Genomic DNA, 25,087 nt, shown 5'->3' with positions numbered 1-25,087 from the left:
GGACCTGGAAGGATGCAGGTGTGTGGTGTCATAAAGACTGTTCTGGAATATGCTGTTGATGCATGCAGACTGAGTGGGAATTTTTGTCATATTTTACTTTCCTGTACATTAAAAAAAAACACACATACCTGTTTTCCAATGGGAAAGTCATCTGTCATTTGGTTGTGGCAGAATACAGGTTCAGTTCAGTTCAGTCGCTCAGTCGTGTCCGACTCTTTGCAACCCCATGAATCACAGCACGCCAGGCCTCCCTGTCCATCACCAACTCCCGGAGTTCACTCAGACTCATGTCCATCGAGTCAGTGATGCCATCCAGCCATCTCATCCTCTGTCATCCCCTTCTCCTCTTGCCCCCAATCCCTCCCAGCATCGGAGTCTTTTCCGATGAGTCAACTCTTTGCATAAGGTGGCCAAAGTACTGGAGTTTCAGCTTTAGCATCATTCCTTCCAAAGAAATCCCATGGCTGATCTCCTTTAGAGAATACAGGTTAAGAACTGCCATGAATCACCTTGCTTTCAAGGATTTACCTTTGGCTATTTTGACTGATTAACCAACGACTTTAATCAGAATTCAGGTTTCCCAGTTTCCAGTCCAAAACTGTGTAACATTTTCACTTTTAAGATTTGGCCTGTGAATGTTGATTTACATGATACTTGGACTGAGGAAAAGAATTTGGTCACCTAGGAGAACCCCAAAGGCTTTACCTAAGACCAGTGAAATAAATAGTCTGCACTTTGCACGCTTCTCTTCCTTTAACTATTAATCCAGGTTGTCATTGTTTAGTTGTTTCGTCATGTCCAACTCTTTGGATCCCTCCATGGACTTACAGCCACTCCAGGATCCTCTGTCCACGGGGTCTCCCAGGCAAGGATACTGGAGTGGGTTGCCATTTCCTCCTCTATCGGATCTTCCCAACTCAGGGATAGAATCTGCATCTCCTGCATTGGCAGGTGGATTCTTTTATCTCCGAGCCAATTGGGAAGCCCATTAATCCAGGCAGCAAATGGTTATTAAGGAGGCATTCATTCCTCATTGGTTAGATGGATGACTGGGTGTGTACTGTGTACTTAGGGAGGGGGGTCTTCATCCACTCTGGGAATCTGAGTAAAGCTACAAATTCTTGTGGTGGACAAATGAACATCCTCAAAAATACTCACAGACATTTTTAAAGGGTTATTAGACCTGCCAGAGCTTGTGCATTGAGGTCATGGATAAGGGCTCAACCTTGAATCAGATGGTTTCAGCTCTCAAGTCACTCTTAATCTGAGTATTTACTGCTTAACTGTGAATTTCACAGCCCATTTCATCTCAGAATTGACAACAACAATCTGGTAATGAAGTAAAATGTGCTTCTCATTACAGTTCCCATGGTATTGAGAGGAGAGCCATTCATTCTCAAGCTTTAAGAAAGAGACTTTAAGCCAGGTGCCACAGAGGGGGCAAAGATGGAACCCAGACAGTCTCTGCCCCGAGCTGTCCTTTGTCTCTGAGAAAGTGTGGACAGTGGTACTGAAGCAGAGCCATTTCAAGGCCTGGTGAGCGGGACAGCTGGTGAGAGGGAGGGTACCTGGTGGGCTCAGGTGAGAGGAGGGGAAGTCGAGGTCAAATCCTTGCTGTTGGTTCCTATGATGAGACTCAGAGCAGGGCTCATGTGGGGTAAGTGCTCAAATAATGCAGCTGTTAGACTTCACCCCTAGGACCCAGCATCCAATATTACTGGAAATAATTACAGAGTGATCGGGGGTGTCATGGAGCCAGGGCAGCCTGGGTGGGAATCCTGACTCCATCAGTCACTGTCTGGGTGTCCTCAGGCCAGTTCCTTAATTTCTCTGAACCCCTATTTTCTATAAGATCATTGGAAAAATTAGAAATAAGATGTAATACCATAGACATGTGGCTGCCTAACAGGTTAAGGTGTGTTAGTTTTCTCCCCTTAGTAGGTCAGGGGCCAGGGTGATGTTAATTCCTTCAACTTGTCCCCTGTCTGCCCAGCTTCCCAGGCAGCCACTCATTCCTTCCAACCCATTTCACCAGACAGCATTGGGAAGGAGGAAGGAACAGGGCATCTGGAAACTAGAAGTTCGTTCCCAGTCTTCACTCACTAACTTGTGAATAGCTACTTAACATCCCAATCCTCAGTTTCCTCATCTTTAAAATGGGGATATGATATCTGTCTCACAGAGGGCTGTTGTGAAGATTAAACGAGAGACTGCCTGTTGCAAAAAACCAAGCCACTGGGTTCTTATTGTTCAGTTGCTCAGTCGTGTCTGACTTTGCAACCCTATGGACTGCACTATGCCAGGCCTCCCTGTCCATCACCAGCTCCTGGGGCTTGCTCAAACTCATGCCCATTGAGTAGATGATATCATCCAACCATCTCATCCTCTATTGTCCCCATCTCCTCCTGCCTTCAATCTTTCCCAGAATCAGGGTCTTTTACAAGGAGTCAGTTCTTTGCATCAGGTGACCAAAGTATTGGAGTTTCAGCTTCAGCATCAGTCCTTCCAATGAATATTCAGGACTGATCTCCTTCAGAATGGACTGGTTGGATCTCCTTGCAGTCCAAGGGACTCTCAAGAGTCTTCTCCAACCCCACAGTTCAAAATAATCAATTCTTCGGCGCTCAGCTTTCTTTATAGTCCAACTCTCACATCCATACAAGACTACTGGAAAAACCATAGCTTTGACTATATGGACCTTTGTCAGCAAAGTAATGTCTCTGCTTTTTAATATGCTGTCTAGGTTTGTCCAAGGAGCAAGCATCTTCTAACTTCGCGGCTGCAGTCACAATCTGCACTGATTTTGAAATCCAAAAAATTAATGTCTGTCACTGTTTCCATCGTTTCCCCATTTATTTGCCATGAAGTGGTGGGACCGGATGCCATTATCTTAGTTTTTTGAATGTTGAGTTTTAAGCCAGCTTTTTCACTGTCTTCCTTCACCTTCATCAAGAGGCACTTGAGTTCCTCTTCACTTTCTGCCATAAGGGTGGTGTCATCTGCATATCTGAGGTTATTGATATTTCTCCCAACAATCTTGATTCCATCCTGTGCTTCAGCCAGCCTGGCATTTTGCATGATATACTCTGCATGTAAGTTAAATAAATATTGTGCTACTAAGTCACTTCAGTCGTGTCCAACTCTGTGTGACCCCATAGACGGCAGCCCACCAGGCTCCCCCGTCCCTAGGATTCTCCAGGCAAGAACACTGGAGTGGGTTGCCATTTCCTTCTCCAATGCATGAAAGTGAAAAGTGAAAGTGAAGTCGCTCAGTCGTGTCCGACTCCTAGGGACCCCATGGACTGCAGCCTATGAGGCTCCTCCATCCATGGGATTTTCCAGGCGAGAGTACTAGAGTGGGTTGCCATTGTGAGTGATCCACAAAAATGCCTGTTGACATCATGATGATTTCAGGAGGAAGCGTACAGACCAAGGCAAACTGGCCTGGCCTGTTATCTCTAAAGAGAAGATGGGAAAGAGATCAGATGGAGGCCAGAGTTAATGATCTGGTATACTCTCTCTTTCCTTGGACTCATCCAAACCAATTGTGAGGGGCCCTGAAAGGGATAGAATGAATGTTTGCCAAGAGCTTGCTCTATGTCATGCACTGAGGGGGGTGCTTTGTGTATATGAGTTTGTTTCATCCCAAGAGGTCAGTATGCTTATTGCATTTCAGAGATAATCTACCCGAAGCTCAAGAGACCCTTTCAAGAAACTTGTAATCAAAATTCCCCTTGAGTGTGACTGAAAATGATCTTTTCAGAGGGAAGAGATGGAGAGCAGAGACAGGTCAAGTGGAAGAGGAGAGAAGATGCAATCCTGAATCTTTCTGGCATCCTCTTTACAGAGACTTAGATTTCACAGGAGATTAATAGTTTCAGAGCTAAAAAGGAGCATATGGAGATGATTAAGATTAGATGCTGTTTTGTAAGTTGAAGTTCAGAGACTACAGGGAACTTGTGCAAACTCATGGCTACAAAGTATAAGAGGCTAGACTAGAATTTAACCCTCTGGACCCTGAAACCTGCCTTGCTCCTTTGCTCCATCATTCCATACTTCTGTGAGTGTCTGTGTGTCTGACTAGGGAAGAAGAATCTGGAGAGGAAAAGCCTCTTTTGAGAGCATCACTCAAGGAGAAGTTCAGAGATCACTTTTCAGCATTGCTGAGATGATTATTGGTAACACTTAATGGGTTGTGTTTATGTCCAGGACTTGTCTTTCTGGGTTTGGGGTAAGCAGAGTCAGGTGGGCTCTGGGACACTTGGCATTCACACGAGCTAAGAATGCTTTACTACAACTACACTTTGCTGCTTGAACATTATTAGTTGTGAAAGATGCTGTCTGGTCTCAGAGCCTGAGTTAAACTTGGAACTGATAGTCAGGTCACGGGAGTGAAATGCAGTATAGATACAGTGAGCTATGGATGAGACACACTGATTATTCATTCAGCACGTGTTTGTCAAGCACCTATGTTTACTCTTGCCAAGCTCTGCCGTAGACCTTTCTAATGGGGGGAGGTGATCATAAATGAATAAGTAAAATATTTAATAGTGATAAGGAGAAGGTGACAGGAAGTTCAGGAGATGAGGAGTTAAGAGTAGGCCTCACCGAGAAAGGGACAAAAACTTGTAGGAGGCTGGAGAAGGAGCCACATCAGTGACTGGGGAGGAGTTATTCCGTGCAGAGGGAAGAAGAAGCACAAAGTTCTAGAGACAAGAGCCATCCTGGCAGATGGAAGACTAGCCCAGAGGGGAATGTGGCTGGGTCAGTGCCTTAGGGAGAAGTCACACAGGATACGAGGTCAGAGTTGTTGGTACCAGGGGCCAGAACATTGCAGGGACTTAGGGCTCAACCAGAGTGATAGCAGCTGGGGTGGGAGAGATGGTCTGATACTGAATGCATTTTAAACTTATCACCCAACACAATTGTTGCTCAGTTGCTCGGTCATGTCCGACTCTTTGTGATCCCATGAACTGCAGCACACCAGGCTTCCCCATCCTTCGCTATCTCTCAGAGTTTGCTCGAACTCATGTCTGTTGAGTCCATGATGCCATCCAACCATCTCATCCTCTGCCTCCCTCTTCTCCTGCTGCCTTCATCTTTCCCAGCATCAGGGTCTTTTCCAATGTCAGTTCTTCGCATCAGGTGGCCGAAGTATTGGAGCGTCAGCTTTAGCATCAGTCCTTCCAATGAATATTCAGGATTGATTTCCTTAATATTACCCCAAATATTAAGTATGTGATGTATGCTTTTAACATTCAAGATAAATACAGCACGACTCTGAAGCACTCACCATGAAGATGAAGTGATAAGAAACAGCTGCAATACAAGGTTGTGTAAGCCAAGCACCAAGAGGAGCAAATCACTAGGGGGACCCACTCTTGTTCTGGCCAAGGTCAGGATCAGGGACAAGGCTTTACTGAACTACGTAAAAGTTCTAGCCCATGAGGAGCCCTGTTCTTAACAGAGGTTTCTTAGTTAATTCACTTGGGGCCTGAAGGATGCTGCTTTACCTTCATCTACAGAAGGATGATAATAATGACGGTTCATTGTTCTCCGAGTTTTCTCTTTTCCCTTCCTTTTTATTCATTTCTTTCTTTTTGTCTTAAAATAACACAAATTTATTGTCTCACAGTTCTGGAGGCTAGAATTCCAAAAATCAGGATGTCAGTAGATGTGCAGCAGAAATTAACACAGCATTGCAAATCAAGTATATTTCAAAAATTAAAAAAAAAAAAAAACTACTTGTTTGATTTTGTGTTAAAAAAAAAAAGATGGCAGCAAGCCATGCTCCCTGTAAAACCTGTAGGAGAATCCCTTGTATTCCCTGCCCCCACACCACCCCTCTACTCCTCACATACTACCCTCCCCATCTGTCTCCTTCCTTGATTTAGGTTTTCCCCCAGCACATATCATTACCTAACATCTGGTGTTCTTCTTAATCAGCTGTCTTCCCCACCATAACATCATGAGAACAGATTTTGATCTTCTGAGTTTCGTGGTATTGTTCCAGCATCCAGAAGGCTTTATAGGATGTTGTGAAAGTATTTGTTGAATGCATGAATGATGTAGAGGATGGGGAAAGCCTATATTGTCTGGCTTGTCAATATTCACTCTCTACTTTGTGGGCTCAACCCCAGTGGGGATTTCCCAGCCTCTGAGATGCCAGGATCTCCCCTCCCCTCATCTTTTCCACCCCCAGATCTTTAGATGTCTCATCGTTTCCCTTCACACTATAATTCAGCTCCTTTGAATTTGCATGCCCCACACAAGGAGGTCAGTCAAAAGGGGCCTAGAGTTCAGGAGAAGGTGAACTTTACAAAATCTTTTTTTGCTGCTTCCTGTCTGCATAAAGTGCAGAGGCCTGAACCGAAGTGCAAGGGTAGCAAGTGTGCAGTGCTGACGGCAGTCCTGCCCACAGAAAGTGCTCACATGCCTGCTGGGGGAGTCTCTAGAAAAGAGGAGTCAGAGGTGTTACCTCAGCTCACAGCTCGCTCTCAGAAGTGAGGTCCCATTCCAATGTCATGTTTCAGAATCTGAACACATCCCGCTCCACCTTCTTTCAGGTTTTAAAAGTCCATCAAAGAAGGAAGAGGTAGAATCTGGAGGAACTGGGATGCATGTAGATGTTGTGAATCCCTGCTCACCCATCTATCTCTTCAGGCAAACCCTGAAGGGTGTTTATAATGTACAAGGGAGTCTAGTAGAGATGCTGGCACAACGCACAGAGGGTGAGAGCTTTGTCATTTTCTCCTGTGTGTGGTGCTATTGCTTAAACATGCTAAGGCAGGAAGAGGCATAATAACTTAAGATGCTGGGTTGGTTAGGAGCCTGAGTAGCAAGCCATCTAATGGATTGGGACTGGTTTGTTCTAATTCTCTGCTCATCTCCAACTTGCTGTGTGATGTTGAATGACATCCCTTCCCTTTCTGAGCCTTAGGATGAGCCTCTGCAAAGATCATCCATCGGCAAATTACAATATCAAGTGGTTTTCAAAGGCTGGGCTCCTGCTCGGTGCCTGTACAAGGAGATGCCTGGGACACACAGGTCTTTGTGTTCAGTTTGCCTGACACCTAAAGTGGAAGTGAGAAGCAGCTGCGTGTCTGGTGTGTAAAGTTCTCAGTAGAGATGTAGACAGCTTTTGCAAAAACTTCAGGCACTGATGCTTCCTGGGGGTGTTGCAGATATGAATACCCAGCTCAGTTCTCCCTTGTCAGTGGGAGGACCTGTGGACTCACGTGAGGAAGCCGGACTCTGTCCTCAACCCTCTTCTCTGTGCTCACGTCTAATCACTGTTTTTAAGCAATTCCCTGTCCTAAATTTCCTCCAAGTCACCGACTTAGCTCCATTTCCCCAGACACCACTCTAGCCCAACCCCCCACCCCACCCCCTGGTTCCTGCAATAGCCCCCTCTACTGCACTGTCCCTGGTTTGTAGAGTAGTTAGAATGATGGTTGAAGTTAAACTGTGATATTGTCCATCTCCCTGTGTTTTGTTGCATAAGCCCTTCAAAGACTATTCACTGCTGTCCTGTCAAGTTCCGATTCTTCCCAGGACCTTCACCGCCCTCTGTGTTCATGTCTCCAGCCTCTTCTGCCCCCTGCACTTTATAAACTCAGCCACATGGAATCATTTGCCCCCTTTCCAACTCCTAGTCCTCACACGGGCCCTGCTTCTAGCTGGGACCACTATCTTTTCCAACTTCACTTGGGAAACTCCCGTCTGATCCTTAGGCCACTCTGTTTGGGAGGCACCTTTACTCTTGCCTTGAAAATCCCATGGGCGGAGGAACCTGGTAGACTGCAGTCCAGGGGGTCGCAAAGAGTCGGACATGACTGAGCGACTTCACTTTTCACTTTCACTTCTCCACCCAGTCTTCCTGACCCACTGTCTTGGGCTTAGGCTGCAATTTCTCCTCCTGTGCTAACTCTGATTAACTGAAGGCATCTGCCTGAATGCTGGTTTGAGAAGGCTTTGGAGACCCCAGTGAATAGAAAAGAGAGCAGTGAAGGGGTGCAGGCGTTTGCAGTGGGGGGAGGGGCATGTGTGCAGCACAGTCTTCACCGTGGGATTGACCTTCCCCTCACCTGTGTCCAGCCCACTCCCCACCCCAGTCATGAAATCCTCTGACCGCTTCTGCTCACATTGATCTCAGTATCTCCAGATGCCTTTGCGTAGAACCAGAGCCACACAATTTGGCCTTGAATTCCTCCATAGTTGTGTTAGGTGTCGTTTCTGCCTCCTAAGACTGGATACTCCTAGGAAATAAGAAACTTTTAATCAGAAGTCTTCTGTGTTCCCACTCAGCAGGGCTGGAAAAAGTCGCTGAGAGCTTTTCTCCTTCGCTCTGTTCTCCATTACCCTGTTGATGGCCGCTTGTCCTCCTCCCTATAAGACCCCGTGCTCACAGTGCTCTGATCTCACCTCCGGCTGCAGCCTGTCTGTAGCATGCTTGAGCTCCTCACGGCTCCCCCATTCCCACTGTTCAAGTTCAATTCAAATATCATCTCCTGAAAGACCCTTTCCTGACTACTGTGCTCTTTTGTGACTCTCTAGAAACTTGCCCTGCTTTATATTCCTATCCAGTATGAATATAGTTCTTTACATTTCTTATGAAAGCATGTATTGCTGTGTTTCCTGTTTTCTTATCGTCTGGCCCCCCACGCCCCTGTGCCCTGCAAATGTGAAGTCCCGTGTTTTGTTTGTCTTGGTGTTACTGTATCCCCTCACCAGGCACTCTTGTTGAATGGTTAGATGGAAGAGTGAGTAGATGAAAGAAAGAACGAATGCCTGAGGAATGGGCTGTCCATCATTGGGATGGAGCCAGTGGGGGCAGGACTGTTAATTTCCCAGGCCTTTGGGATTACAGCCTCTGCCTCTGCATATTCAGGAGAATTGTAGATGGCCTTTTACTTTCTGGGAGAAAGCAGTAAAGAGAGAGAAAGAACCAGAGAGAGAAGGGAATGGCTGCTGAATTTGAATATGGACTGGGCCATCTGAAGGGCAAAGGAGCCATCAGCCATCTTTCTGGTCCCCAGCTTCTCCTGCTCCTGGGAAGAAAGGAGGCTAGGAAAATGTCCCTTCCAGTGGCCACATTTGCTAAAAAACAATCCGCCATGTTTCACAGCTGATGTACCAGAAAGGAACAGACACCCCTCTGTTGGGCTCTGAGCCTCGGACTTGAGAATCCCCTGAAGATGCTAAAAGGGTTTAATATTTCTCAGCAGAAAGTGCTTTTGGAAAAGGGAAAAGAGGAATGAGGGAAGCTTTTTCCTGTATCCTTTTTGCTATCAGCAAATCAGGCTTGTTACTCTGGTGAATGCTTTTCTTTCTTTCTTTTTTTTTTTTTTGCTGCAATTTTCATTCGCAAATCCTGTTGTTCAGTGATAAGCAAGGCTGTCTTTCCTTCAAGACTAGGCAGAGAACTGCTTAACCTGAGATAGCTGTTTGTTTCTAATATTTTTTACTGTGATTATTTTGGAAAATGCAAAAAAGCAGAAAGAAGAAAATTAAAACTATCCATATTCCCAGCACTCAGAGAAATCTCCAGGCTTTTACTTCTCTCATATACATAATATTTACTTCTGTCATATATGCTTATGAAAATTGGGAACATGTCATGTACTGCTTTTTCATTTGACTATGTCATAAACCATCATAAGTATTCTTATTTAAGAAATTTTGTTTTCCTATTGTAAAATAACAATAATAAAATAACTAGAAAAAATAAAATGAAATAAAAACCCCAGATAGCACAAAGAAATTTTAAAAATCTATGATTTCACAATTCAAAGATAATGACTATAAAATATATACCTAACTATTCTTTAAAAACATATTCCTAAAATATAATTATGTCTAAAAGCTAGCCTTAATAAAAATTCCAATAAAAATTGGGCCATGTTGCACATTTAGTAAGGCCAGGGAAATAATCTCTTATAATATGACCACTTAAAATTCAGTGTGTTTCATACATAACATGATTATTATGTGATAGAATACGGAAGATGCTATTGGTCCAGTGAAACCTATTTAAATCACCTTCTTCCTTTTTTCTCTACTATGGAACCTGGAAAATGAAAGGTACTGTTTCCCTTGCTGCTGGGTGTGAAAGTGAAAGTCACTTAGTTATGTCCAACTGTTTGCAACCCCATAGAGTATACAGTCCATGGAATTCTCCAGGCCAGAATATTGGAGCTGTTAGCCTTTCCCTTCTCCAGGGGATCTTCCCAACCCAGGGATTAAAGCCAGGTCTCCTGCATTGCTGGTGGATTCTTTACCATCTGAGCCACAGGGGAAGCCTGCTGGGTGTGGTCACGTTATTTCTTCTGATCAAGAGAATGAAAGCATATATCTGAGAAAGGCTTCTCTTCCCAAATAAAAAGAAAATAAAATTAGAAAACTTTTGCTGTTTACACTACCCTTTCTTTTTCCTTCTTAGAATGTGGATGTGATGCCTAGAGTGTAGCAGCCGTTTTGAAAATATGAGGACAAATCCACTAGCAAAGAAGAAATTGTTGATAAAATATCATGATAGCGTCTCCAGCTCTGAGCTGTCTACTTTTGGAATTCTTATTGAGTGAGAACTTGTTTAAATCGTCATTGTGAGTTTTACAGCCACTATTTATGATTTCCCTCCTAACTGATTTGAGATTCATATAGAATTCAGTATTAAATAAGTCTGTCCTTTATCTCTCCTTGCTCCATGCAAAATTACCAACTCTCATTAGTGGCTTCCCTGGTGGCTCAGACGGTAAAGCGACTGCCTGCAATGCAGGAGACTCGGGTTCGATCCCTGGGTTGGGAAGATCCCCTGGAGAAGGAAATGGCAACCCACTCCAGTAACCTTGCCTGGAGAGTCCCATGGACGGAGGAGCCTGGTAGGCTACAGTCCATGGGGTCGCAAGGAGTCAGGCACTGAGCGACTTCACTTTCTTTCTTTCTATTATTTAACTTGGTGGGGCCATGTTCACAGTCATGTACTTAATCCAGGAAGGAACCTATTCACATGTTCATTTCAATGGGAGTTCATAACCTCTGGCTATTTTCATTCAATGATTTTTATGTAGGTTTGTGATTTTTATGCCTTTAAACCTCCTTCAGTGACCCACTCACCATCCCCAAATCAAGAGCGAAGCTTTATATTTCAGTGTATCAGCTCATAGCACAGTGCTTTGTGAAATGTAGATACTCAATAAATTAGTGGTTTGATTGTCTGATTTTAACTCTCTGATCTCTTGGTTACAGAATGTCTGAATTAGTCAGAATTTCTGAGACTGTTGATTTAGAGGTCTTCACAGAATGCATGAACACAGAACAATGTTTTTTAAAATGTTAAGCAGAGTGGTCAAAACGACACTACAGTACTCTTTCACTTAAGGGGTATTTTCAGCTGCCCATCATCCATTGTTATTACCTCATATCTCAGTCCAGGGGTAAGATTAACCTTTTGAAAGAAAGGTTTTGTTTGAAAAGATCTGGAAATGATTAGTGAGGAGGCTACGGTTCTGCTCATGTCTACTAACAGGAGGTGGTCAGTTAGTTGAACTATATGCTTGGTGATGTGCTCTCTTATAATTGAGGAGCTGGTGTTCTTGCCTGTCTGAGCAGGTAGTCATCAGGGAGTCTCGTGGCAAGGCAGAAAAAGAAGGCAAGGGTAGTATGGTTGCCCAATAAGTCTTCAGATCACATTGACCCAAACTGTTTGTGGTTTCAAAAGTCACCAAGTGCTTGCTATGCGGCTCTCCTTGGTGTGCCATTGCGCAATGGTTGGGGGTGGGGGTGGGAACCTTGACCTCTGCCTGGCCACTTGCAGCAGCAGGATGAGAGCCAACTGTTCAGTGAATGCCTTCAGTTCATGTCTCGTTTGCCTGGCTCAATCCATCTTCTTCATCCAGGGGGAACAGCACGACCAGGAAGAAATCTCTTGAGAGGATAATCTTAGCTTCCGCTTGGTGGGAGGCCAGAGGGCTAAAAGCCAAGGCCCCTTGGTGACTGTAGGAGCTGAAGGGGCTTTGACTTCACAGCCCATCAGGTGAGTCACTTGAGCAAGAGAAGAAGAAGGACAGCCAATGACTGGGCTCCAGGAAGGAGAGGTGCAGGGGAGGAGGATGGAGCAGGAGAGAGGGCTCAGGGGTTAGTTGAAAAGAATAGAATAGAGAAATCAACTCTGTTATGCTCCTTCATCCCCCAAACTAACTTTCCTTAAGAAGTAAAATGTTTTAAAGACTCTCCTTTTTTCAAGGACCACATTAAGTTAACACCTTAAGTCATTTTTCCTGCAGAGGCATCAGGAGAGGGCCCATAAGAGGTAAAAGAGGAGGATGCTGGCTGGGGTAGATAGGATCATAGATGTCGGCACTTAAAGGGATTTGGAGGCCATTTAGGCCACCAATTGCCCTTTCTGATATGGAGACGCTTAAGAGAGTGAGTTGGAAAAGGCAATGGCACCCCACTCCTGTACTCTTGCCTGGAAAATCCCATGGACGGAGGATCCTGGTAGGCTACAGTCCATGGGTCGCTGAGAGTCGGGCACAACTAAGCGACTTCACTTTCACTTTTCACTTTCATGCACTGGAGAAGGAAATGGCAACCCACTCCAGTGTTCTTGCCTGGAGAATCCCAGGGACGGGGGAGCCTGGTGAGCAGCTGTCTGTGGGGTCGCACAGAGTCGGACATGACTGAAGCGATTTAGCAGCAGCAGCAGCAAGAGAGTGAGTGGTGTGCCCAGGGTCATATGGATTTAGGGTGTAACCTGGATGCCAGGCATCGTAAAACTTCCCCACATCTCTTGCAAGCCTCCTTCTATGTTTCCAATGAGAAACAGCTCCCCACTCCCCTCCAACCTCTGGGTTCTAATTCCTGTGCTCTTCAAATCCCTTTTCCTTCCCCTCTCATCCTCTGCCCACTGACGGCCTTCCTTAATAAGGAAAAAGGAAATAAATATAGAGCCCGGAGGTGGCTTGGTGCTTGAGGAGTGGCGAGTGGTTATACAAGAGGAACATTACAGGAAAATTAATATTACCTAAGATTCAGGTTGCTGATGTGGCATCCAAGACAGGAGTGTCTCCATCTTGAGCCTAGACATTTATTTCAACAGAAGGAAGATCTTATTAGCCTCACTTAAATAATAATAATAATAAACTGAAGCACTGTGAGGTAAAGTGCTCTGCTCAAGGTCTCCATGGTCACATGTAACTGAATAGGGAGCCTTGATTCACTCTACTGCGGCTTGTGACTTCAGCATAGAAGAGAGCAGCTTAGTGTAGTGTGCAATTTATTTAATTTATTTACATTGGTTCTGGTGTCACCTGGGGTCGATAGCATTTTTTACACATGTATGGAACTGTGAAAGTCCCTGGATATTATCAGAGCTCAGGTACTTTGGGTCCTTGGAGAAACAGATGCTAAAGGAATAGATATGCCAGAGATTTATTAGGGGGATGCTTCTGAAGGATAAAGAGGAAGGAGCAGACATAGGCAAACCTTGGACCAGGATGCAGGTCTGAGCCCTGTGGCAGGAGACGGGGACGGTCGTATTCGGTAGGAAGAGCCTCAGACCACAGAGCAGCTTTGGAACATCTCTGCTGAGCTGGTGAAAGAATGTCACAGCGGGCAGGAAGGGACTGGCTCCAGGGCCCTGCCATGCCCAGCCACCGGCCAGCAGCAGCCCCTGGAAGTGTGGCATTGGTGGGAACATGCTGTGGTCCAAGGGGGCGGCACCTAGCGGCTGTCAGTCAACCACGCTGCTGCAGCAGGTTCCCATGACGGTGCAGCTGAGCTGTGCACCTCCGCGGCTACATGATGTGCAGTATTTGCCTGCACCCCTGTGTCAGGGTCCATGCTCAGCCTGGAGGCTACAGGGATCTGAGGAACATGGTTCCCATCCCTCGGAGCTCATTGTCTAGCTCAGAGGACCAAACATGCGCACCTCAGCGATGGAATGTGAATTAAATAGTGGCCAAGGCAATAGTAACAGGAGAGTAACGGAGCAGTGTGAGACTGTGGGGGGTGATGTGTGCTGGTGGTTCAAAGGTGATGTGTGCTGGAGGAGAGCTTAGGATGTTCCCATTAGGCAATGTGATAGGTGTGTGTACAGGTACTCTGCGTCATTTCAGCCTGCCCCACGCCCACGTTTTGCCTCCATCCACTTGACATTCACCCAATACCTATCAACTACCAGGCTCCATGCCAGGTACAGTAATTAGGTGGATCATCAACAAGCTTACGATATTGAAGGGCCTTGTAGACTGATGAGTCATTAAAAAAAACCTATAGAGGCATGTGAGACTGTGTGGGGCTCCTAATGATTGGAATCCTGCTGATATACATGGTGGGTGCAAACAAGGGACGAAGCTATTCAGTACCATGTATCTGTTAAGCTCTGGGAAGCATGAGGTAGTAGTGGGAAGTCTTGCCTTTCCATTTATCACACACACACACAAAATAGGGGAAAACTACATAGAAAAGACATTAAAAAATAGACTAACAGATCATGTAATAGACCATCAACACACTCATAACACAGCTTCAACAATTATCAACTCACTGCAAATTCTGTTTTACCTTTAGCCTCATCCAGCTCCCCCCTCTTGTATTATTTTGGAGCAAATCCCTGCTGCTGCTGCTGCTACCAAGTCGCTTCAGTCGTGTCCGACTCTGTGCGACCCCATAGACGGCAGCCCACCAGCCTCCCCCGTCCCTGGGATTCTCCAGGCAAGAACACTGGAGTGGGTTGCCGTTTCCTTCTCCAATAAATCAAAGTGAAAAGTGAAAGTGAAATCACTCAGTCCTGTCAGACTCTGAGCAACCCCATGGACTGCAGCCCACCAGGCTCCTCCTATCCTAACCTCCTATAATTTCACTGGTGAAATCTCTGAAGAATAAGGACACTGTTCTTTTAAAACATATCCACGATACTATCACACATTTAAATTTCCCGAGCCTCAATTTTCTTATCTGTCAAGTGGGCGTAATGATATCTATTCTGCAGGGCTCCTGGAGTTTAATATAGAGTGCTTAGCCCAGTCAGATCAGATCAGATCAGATCAGCCACTCAGTCGTGTCCGACTCTTTGCGACCCCATGAATCGCAGCACGCCAGGCCTCCCTGTCCATCACCAACTCCCGGAGTTCACTCAGACTCATGTCCATCGAGTCAGTGATGCCATCAGGCCAGCTCATCCTCTGTCGTCCCCTTCTCCTCTTGACCCCAATCCCTCCCAGCATCAGAGTCTTTTCCAATGAGTCAACTCTTCGCATGAGGTGGCCAAAGTACTGGAGTTTCAGCTTTAGCATCATTCCTTCCAAAGAACTCCCAGGGCTGATGTCCTTCAGAATGGACTAGATGGATCTCCTTGCAGTCCAAGGGACTCTCAAGAGTCTTCTCCAACACCACAGTTCAAAAGCATCAATTCTTCGGCACTCAGCCTTCTTCACAGTCCAACTCTCACATCCATACATGACCACAGGAAAGACCATAGCCTTGACTAGACGAACCTTTGTTGGCAAAGTAATGTCTCTGCTTTTCAATATGCTATCTAGATTGGTCATAACTTTCCTTCCAAGGAGTAAGCATCTTTTAATTTCATGGCTGCAGTCACCATCTGCAGTGATTTTGGAGCCCCCAAAAATAAAGTCTGACACTGTTTCCACTGTTTCCCCATCTATTTCCCATGAAGTGATGGGACCGGATGCCATGATCTTCGTTTTCTGAATGTTGAGCTTTAAGCCAACTTTTTCACTCTCCACTTTCACTTTCATCAAGAGGCTTTTGAGTTCCTCTTCACTTTCTGCCGTAAGGGTGGTGTCATCTGCACATCTGAGGTTATTGATATTTCTCCCAGCAATCTTGATTCCAGCTTGTGTTTCTTCCAGTCCAGCGTTTCTCATGATGTACTCTGCATATAAGTTAAATAAACAGGGTGACAATATACAGCCTTGACGTACTCCTTTTCCAATTTGGAACCAGTCTGTTGTTCCATGTCCAGTTCTAACTGTTGCTTCCTCACCTGCATATAAATTTCTCAAGAGGCAGATCAGGTAGTCTGGTATTCCCATCTCTTTCAGAATTTTCCACAGTTTATTGTGATCCACACAGTCAAGGGCTTTGGCATAGTCAATAAAGCAGAAATAGATGTTTTTCTGGAACTCTCTTGCTTTTTCCATGATCCAGTGGATGTTGGCAATTTGATCTCTGGTTCCTCTGCCTTTTCTAAAACCAGCTTGAACATCAGGAAGTTCACAGTTCACATGTTGCTGAAGCCTGGCTTGGAGAATGTTGAGCATTACTTTACTAGTGTGTGAGATGAGTGCAGTTGTGCGGTAGTTTGAGCATTCTTTGGCATTGCCTTTCTTTGGGATTGGAATGAAAACTGACCTTTTCCAGTCCTGTGGCCACTGCTGAGTTTTCCAAATTTGCTGGCATATTGAGGGCAGCACTTTCACAGCATCATCTTTCAGGATTTGGAATAGTTCAACTGGAATTCTATCACCTCCACTAGCTTTGTTCGTAGTGATGCTTTCTAAGGCCCACTTGACTTCACATTCCAGGATGTCTGGCTCTAGGTGAGTGATCACAGCATCGTGATTCTCTGGGTCATGAAGATCTTTTTTATATAGTTCTTCTGTGTATTCTTGCCATCTCTTAATATCTTCTGCTTCTGTTAGGTCCATACCATTTCTGTCCTTTATCGAGCCCATCTTTGCATGAAATGTTCCTTTGGTATCTCTGATTTTCTTGAAGAGATCTCTAGTCTTTCCCATTCTGTTGTTTTCCTCTATTTCTTTGCATTGATCGCTGAAGAAGGCTTTCTTATCTCTTCTTGCTATTCTTTGGAACTCTGCACTCAGATGTTTATATCTTTCCTTTTCTCCTTTGCTTTTCACTTCTCTTTTTTCACAGCTATTTTTAAGGCCTCCCCAGACAGCCATTTTGCTTTTTTGCATTTCTTTTCCATGGGGATGGTCTTGATCCCTCTCTCATGTACAATGTCACGAACCTCATTCCATAGCTCATCAGGCACTCTATCTATCAGATCTAGGCCCTTCAATCTATTTCTCACTTCCACTGTATAATCATAAGGGATTTGATTTAGGTCATACCTGAATGGTCTCGTGGTTTTCCCTACTTTCTTCAATTTAAGTCTGAATTTGGCAATAGGGAGTTCATGGCCTGAGCCACAGTCAACTCCTGGTCTTGTTTTTGCTGACTGTATAGAGCTTCTCCATCTTTGGGTGCAAAGAATATAATCAATCTGATTTCAGTGTTGACCATCTGGTGATGTCCATGTATAGAGTCTTCTATTGTGTTTTTGGAAGAGGGTGTTTGTTATGACCAGTGCATTTTCTTGGCAAAACTCTATTAGCCTTTGCCCTGCTTCATTCCGTATTCCAAGGCCAAATTTGCCTGTTACTTCAGGTGTTTCTTGACTTCCTACTTTTGCATTCCAGTCCCCTATAATGAAAAGGACACCTTTTTTGGGTGTTAGTTCTAAAAGGTCTTGTAGGTCTTCATAGAACCGTTCAACTTCAGCTTCTTCAGCATTACTGGTTGGGGCATAGACTTGGATTACTGTGATATTGAATGGCTTGCCTTGGAAACGAACAGAGATCACTCTGACAGAATGTGGTCCACTGGAGAAGGGAATGGCAAACCACTTCAGTATTCTTGCCTTGAGAACCCCATGAACAGTATGAAAAGGCAAAATGATAGGATACTGAAAGAGAAACTCCCCAGGTCAGTAGTGCCCAATATGCTACTGGAGATCAGTGGAGAAATAACTCCAGAAAGAATGAAGGGATGGAGCCAAAGCAAAAAGAATACCCAGCTGTGGATGTGACTGGTGATAGAAGCAAGGTCTGATGCTGTAAAGAGCAATATTGCATAGGAACCTGGAATGTTAGGTCCATGAATCAAGGCAAATTGGAAGTGGTCAAACAAGAGATGGCAAGAGTGAATGTTGACATTCTAGGAATCAGCGAACTGAAACAGACTGGAATGGGTGAATTTAACTCAGATGACCATTATATCTACTACTGCTGGCGGGAATCCCTCAGAAGAAATGGAGTAGCCATCATAGTCAACAAAAGAGTTCGAAATGCAGTACTTGGAGGCAATCTCAAAAAGGACAGAATGATCTCTGTTCATTTCCAAGGCAAACCATTCAATATCACAGTAATCCAAGTCTGTGCCCCAACCAGTAACGCTGAAGAAGCTTAGCCCAGTAGCTAGTCGCAATCATGTTCATATTATAATGTGGAAGATCTCTGCTAGGCAATGTGGAGGAAAATTAAAGAGCCCCAGAGCATGATTTCTGCCCCCATACTTTCCAGTCTAACTAGAAAGATAAGAAATGTATTGGTTGTGTTTTCTGCTTTCACGGAATAGACAGGAAATGATATTTGGTGCATTTGGTTTTCTGCCATGAAATGCAGTGACATTTTAATATGTTCAGAATCTATTAATATGTCAAGGGAGAAACGCTTGCTTAAATAACTAGCTGACAAAAGACCAAACAGAGTACCAATTCTTGAATTGCCCGATTATTCCAGAATTAAGTTATATCACCTGATTGTTTTAACATGTACACAATACAGTCTTTCTTTCTTGCACAGTCTATACATAACATCACACAAACATACAAAATCCGTCTTGCACACACACAGACCTTGCATCTTTTTTTGCACTTTAGATTTGGAAATGGTGGTAGCTTTTATTACTTCCAATTATGGGCCTTTTGAGTTGAATTTTGCCAGTCTTTTCAGTTTATATTATTATTAACGTTCTTATGTCTCAAGATCTGTATTAATTGCCTCAGCGTATTGGCCATTTGTATAAAATTCCCTGGACATCTATTTATCAGCAGGAAGTGTTCTTCTTTTGGTGGCAAATGCTATTTCATGCTAATACCCTGATGTCTCAGAGTTTATACAAGTACAAAGAAGGAAAGGCACTGAATTCAATAACTTGGACTTTCTTTTCATTTTCTGTCAGCAGTTTTAAGAAGTTGGTTTGTTTCCCTGTAAACTATTTGGAAAACAAGCAGTTTTTGTTTTCTAAATGCTACCAAGCTCCAAATAATATAAATTACAGGGGTCAGTGCTTAGGAATCATGATGAGAGCTAAACAACAAATAAGCAAACAACCTGATTTAAAAATGCGTAAAGGGCTCGAATAGACATTTCTCCAAAGAAGATATACAAGTGGCCAATAAGTGCATGAATGGATGCCCAGCATCACTAATTATTAGGACAGTGTCAGTCAAAACCACAATGAGATACCATCTCTCACTAATTAGGATGGATTCTATAAAAACAAAACAAACAAAAGGTCCAGAAAGTAACAAGCGTTGGGAAGAATGTAGAGAAATTGGCTCCCTTGAGCACTGTTGGTTGGGAATGTAAAATGGTACAGCTACTATGGAAAATGATATGCCGGTTCCTCATAACTATTAAACACAGAGTTGTGACATGACCCAGAAATTCCACTTCTGGGTATAAACCCAAAAGAATACAAAGCAGGGACTCAGTGAGATATTAGACACCCCTGCTCATAGTAGCATTATTCATAATAGCCAAAGACGGAAGCAATTCAAGAATCCGTGGATGGATGAGTGCATAGTCACAATGTGGTCTATACATACAATATGGTTCAGCCTTAAAGTGGAAATTCTGACACATGCTACAACATAAATGAACCCTGAAGACTTTAATGCTAAGGAAAATACAGTAGCTGCAAAGGGACAAATACTGTTTGATTCCACTTCTGTGAGGTCTCTAGAATAATCAGACTCATAGAAGCAGAAAGAGTCAATTGCACGATGAATTCTAGGGTCTGGGCAGAGGGGAGATGAGGTGCTGCTGTTTAATGGGTACAGAGTTTCGGTTTTGTAAGATGAAAAATGTTTCCATGTGGAGAGGATGTGATGATGTTTGCACAATAATGTGAATATACTTAATCCTACTGAACTCTCACTTAAAAGTGATGACGATGGAGAGAAAGGGGGGCCAAAAAAGGGTAGGAGATTAAGAAATGTTGTTCATTCCGTTGTGTCCAACTCTTTGTGAGCCCATGGACTGCAGCACGCCAGGCTTCCCAGTCCTTCACCATCTCCTGGAGCTTGCTCCAACCCATGTCCATCGAGTCGGTGATGCCATCCAACCATCTCATCCTCTGTCATCCCTTTCTCCTCTTGCCCTCAATCTTTCCCAGCGTCAGGGTCTTTTCCAATGAGTCGGCTCTTCGCATCACATGGCAAAGAGGATTAAGAAGTATAAACTATTATATTTAAAGTAAGCTATAAAGATATATTATACAACATGGGGAATGTAGCCAATATTTTATAATAACAATAAATTGTGAATTACTATATTGTACACCTGTAACTTATATAATATTGTACATCAATGATATTTCAATAAAATTTTTTTAAAATAGAAATGATGCTGATATGCAATAACTATTTTACCACAATTAAAATATTTTAAATTCTACAGTAAAAATAAGAGTCATGACGATAATACTAATATAGACCTTAATATATGCTAGGAGCTGTTTTTAGAACTTTTCATAAGTTAACTCATTTGATCCTCACAGTCATCCTATAAGCACCATTATTATCCCCATTTTACAGATGAGAACACTGAGGCACAAAGAGGTAGAGTGGTGTGACTGTAATAACATAAGTGGCAACATTGGGGTTTGAAGACTGGCCATCTGTCTCCACGGAGAAGGCAATGGCACCCCACTCCAGTACTCTTGCCTGAAAACTCCCATGGACAGAGGAGCCTGGTGGGCTGCAGTCCATGGGGTCACTAAGAGTCGGACACGACTGAGTGACTTCACTTTCACTTTTCACTTTCATGCATTGGAGAAGGAAATGGCAACCACTCCAGTGTTCTTGCCTGGAGAATCCCAGGGATGGGGGAGCCTGGTGGCCTGCCGTTTATGGGGTCGCACAAAGTTGGACACGACTGAAGCGACTCAGCAGCAGCAGCATCTTTCTCCAGAATCTGTGGTTTCAGGGACCCGATCCCAGTGCATGGACTCACTGCAGAGGCACTGAAAGTTCATATTCAAGGCAGGACTATTCCATCAACTGTTGAAATGAGAAGAGGCTAAAATCAGAGTGCAAACTTGCTCCTGTGAACAAAAGCTTTCAGAAGTTGTCTGGCCCGACTACTGCCAGATAGGTTGGCTTGAGAAGTGGAGAGCCATAGCTTGAAGCTCCATGGGCAGATTTGTCAGGAGTCTCCAGTGGACCTGAGAGGGTATGTTGTCAACATTTATTGTGAGCTTGGCACATGCTGTGCTCTCTTCTAAGAACTTACATATCTTAACGCAGCCAATGCTTACAGCAATCCTATGAAACACCTGTTTTAAAGATGAGGAGATGAAGGAATTCCCTGGTGGTCTAATGGTGAGGACTCCACTTAAGAACTTGCCCAAGATCGCATATCTTGATACAGAAGTTAGGAGCGCCGTATCTGAGGTTAGTAGAACCATTTCACTGTGGACCAGTGTTTGCCTTTGCTGGTTCTAGGTTTGGGCCAGGATTCTCTGATCTTTCCTTGTTTGTTGAAAATTCTGTTCTTGAGAATCTTAAGCCTGAGTTTCAGGTTCAGAAACCCTTAGGAAAACCCCATCCCAGGACCAGATCTTCAGAAGATGCCTACAGTAGGGAAATTGCCCTGGTCACAGGAGCCAGTTTCTCTACTTGGTTTTGCTGTTGTTCAGTCGCTCAGTTGTGTCAGACTCTTTGCAACCCCATGGACTGCAGCATGCCAGGCTTCCCTGTCCTTCACCAACTCCCAGAGCTTGCTCAAACTCATGCCCATTGAGTCAGTGATGCCATCCAACCATCTCTTCCTCTGCCGTCCCCTTCTCCTGCCTTCAATCTTCCCCAGCATCAGGGTCTTTTCCAACAGCTGACATCCATTCAGACGTCTCAGGACAGACTTATCCACAGCCCCAAGGAAGTTAAAAGAAAAGGCACTTGTTCCCTTCTATGAAGGCAACAGAACACACATAGCTAAAAGCAGGAGGCATACATGTGAATATGTGTACACAGATATATATTCTCACAGATCCATATGAGTATGAACTTAGATGCGTATGTTATATATCACATGCACACACATGATTTGGGGAGTGCTAGAAAAATCACTGAAGGAAGAATGGGAATAAGTGGCAACTTGTCAGAGACAGAAAAAAATGAATCTAAGAAAAGAGTGGTAACAAGAAATAGAAAGATTATAGGCTTTGGAGTCAGATGGTCTTAGGCTCAAGTTCCTGCTCTGCCACCCATTAAGTGTGACCTCAAGTGAACTAATTAATCTCTCTGAGCTCTACTTTTTCATCCTATGAAAGTGTTTGTCCCTCAGTTGTGTCTGACCCTTTGTGACCACATGGATTGTCCATGGAATTCTCCGGGCAAAAATACTAGAGTGGGTCACCATTCCATTCTCCAGCGGATCTTCCCGACTCAGGGATTGAACCCAGGTTTCCTTCATTGCAGGCAGATTCTTCACCATCTGAACCACCAGGGCACCCCTTTATTCTGCAAAATGGGTATAAATATTCCTACTTTATGCATGCATGTATGCTGAGTCATTAAGTTGTTCTGACTCTTTGCAACCCCATGGACTGTAGCCTGCCAGGTTTCTCTGTCTGAGATTTTCCAGGCAAGAATACTGGAGGGGGTTGCCATTTCCTTCTCCAGGGGAATCTTCCTAACCCAGGGAATGCATTGCCTGCTTTGGCAGGTGGATTCTTTACCACTGAGTCACCTGGGAAGCCCATTTCTACCCTATAGGTTTTTGTAAAGAGAAAATGTGACAGGGAAAGCGTCTATTGGGACCTGGCCCATGATGCAGACTTTCCAAAGATAGTCCATCATTTTCCAGAAGTGGATCTTGTAGACAGCTCACAGATTTGAGGGGCCTGGGACTAGTTTAGGTCTGCTTCCTAACCTTAAAGAGATTTTCTAACCCACTTTTCCTGACAGTGGTTTGCCTGCTGTGTACTGAATTCTGCAGATAATGGGCCCAAGGAAACCCAGTACAGTTGGCATGGTCTTGGTGCAGTGAGTCAAGAGCCAGAGCCACGAGAAGCCTGGTTGGTTCCAGACCTCTGGCATGCCCACACCCCTGCTGTTCATGCTGTCATCCCTACTCCCAGGTGAGAAGCGCTTTGCATTGGAATCCCCACCTCACAGGGAGGTAAGCTGTGTCCAGCCATCACCTGTGCTCACCCGGTCTGTTTGACCTCATCTCTCCCCCACAGAGTTCTTTGCCCACCTGCTTCTGGGGGAATCCCTCTTGGGTGGTGCAGGGCTGGGCTCTTCGATTGGGACTGGACAGGGGATGAGAAGCTGGATGGATTCTCTAGCTCTGTCCCTGGTTGATATTTTTCCCACACTGTTGTACCCAGAACATCTGTTCATATTGTTTATCAAGTGACTGCAAGGGTTTGGATGAAACATTCCTGGCCACGGGACAAGCTGGGAACTTGGCCAGCCTTTCAACTGGACTCGCTCCACATTCTTTCTGTTTTGCTTTACTGCTCTTTCCTCCATAGTTGTCTTTTCTCTGCATCTTCAGACTCTTGTGTTGTTTTACCCCCTTCTGCACTCCCTACTGTGTACGGCCTCTTTATCACCCAGGCCCACCCTTACCTGCAGCGCTCTCTCCAAAGTTAATCCTTCCATCTGAATAACCAAGAGCTCTGTGTTTGGAAATCACGTAGTTGCCTTTAAATCAGCAATGGCTGGCTCACTAGTTTTGTGCCTTTAGATAAGATATTTAATCTTCCTGAGCCTTAAATACAAATTTTTTAAATGCAGACAATGACAACTATTTGTTGGCCTAATTTCCACTTTCTCCATAAATAATGCCAAATCTCTTTTTCTTTCATTTCTCTTCTTCTTCCTCTGCACCCCTACGCCCTTGAGCTATGCATCTTGGAAGCCAAGTCTGAGTATATAACAGAAGAATAAAGCCTGTTTTGTGTGTGAAGAGCTGGAGTAAAAGAACAGAGCACTCAATTCTGGCTCAGTTCTTTACTGAGTGACATTTGGCAAGTTACTCAACTTTCTTATTCTTTATGATCTTATCTTTAAAATGGCAATAGACATGAAACCTCCCTCATCCCTAGGGCTGAAGAGAGACTATATGCCAAGAGAGAATATACGACAGTGCTTTACGCGTTGTGAAAATGTACACAGATAGGAGGCCGAGCCACTGTTGTGCTAATCTACCTTCCAGTTAGAGAGATGTCTTTCAAAAGCTAGTTCTCTCACTTGCTTTGTTCCCTTCTTATTCCCCTGCTATGAGATTGTGAATTTGAGGGGAAAAAGGGAGTGGAGATGTGAGCGTGAATGTCCACAGCAGCATTATTTGTAACAGCAAAAAAAGTGGAAACAATCCAAGCATCCATCAATGGATGAATAGAAAGACAAATTGTCATATATTCTTACGATGGAATATTATTTAGTAATAAAAAGCAATGAAGTGAACCTTGAAAACATCGTGGCAAGTGAAACAAGCCAGTCACAAAAGCCCCATAGTATATGATTCCATTTATGTGAAACGTCCAGAAGAGGCAAATCCGAGGGAGACAAAGTGGGTTGGTGGTTGCCGAGAGCTGGCAGAGTTGGGAATGGAGGGCAGGAATGGGGAATGACTGCTAATGAGAAAAAAATTTCTTTGGTCGGGGGGTGGTGTGTGATGAAATGTTCTAAAACTGATTCTGTACAGCTGTGTGAATATACTAGAAATTGTTGAACGATATACTTTAAATGGGAGAATTGCATCGTACGGGAATTATTCTTCACAAGACTGTATATATATATGCTGTGCTTAGTCACTTCAGTTGTGTCCGACTCTGTGACCCAATGGACAGTAGCCTGCCGGCTCCTCTGTCCATGGGGCTTCTCCAGGCAAAAACACTGGCGTGGCTTGCCATGTCCTCCTCCAGGGGATTGTCCCAACCCAGGGACTAAACCCAGGCCTCTTGCATTGCAGGTGAATTCTTTCCTTTCTGAGCCACCAGGGAAGCCCAATATATATAGGACAGTCTTTTTTTTTGT

General features: G+C 44.3%; 1 protein-coding gene across 4 annotated transcripts in view; it reads left to right on the top strand.

Annotated features, from left to right (window-relative positions):
• The first annotated feature begins 11,914 nt into the window (after positions 1-11,914).
• Positions 11,915-25,087, top strand: part of GPAM (glycerol-3-phosphate acyltransferase, mitochondrial) — an 83,618-nt gene continuing 70,445 nt past the window's right edge. For 2 of the 4 annotated variants that reach the window (XM_070780830.1, XM_070780823.1), the window contains exons 1-2: positions 11,917-12,034; positions 23,006-23,178. In XM_070780830.1, the coding sequence (XP_070636931.1) occupies positions 23,136-23,178 (43 nt within the window). In that variant the 5' untranslated portion in view covers positions 11,917-12,034; positions 23,006-23,135. Of the gene's footprint in view, positions 12,035-23,005; positions 23,179-25,087 lie in introns of all 4 variants that reach the window. The other 2 variants (XM_070780829.1, XR_011564291.1) reach the window with 2 other exon arrangements.

This window comes from Bos indicus, chromosome 26, assembly GCF_029378745.1.
Source record: "Bos indicus isolate NIAB-ARS_2022 breed Sahiwal x Tharparkar chromosome 26, NIAB-ARS_B.indTharparkar_mat_pri_1.0, whole genome shotgun sequence".
Taxonomy (NCBI): domain Eukaryota; kingdom Metazoa; phylum Chordata; class Mammalia; order Artiodactyla; family Bovidae; genus Bos; species Bos indicus.
Note: the sequence above shows the minus strand (reverse complement) of the source record. Positions and strands in the feature narration are given on the sequence as shown.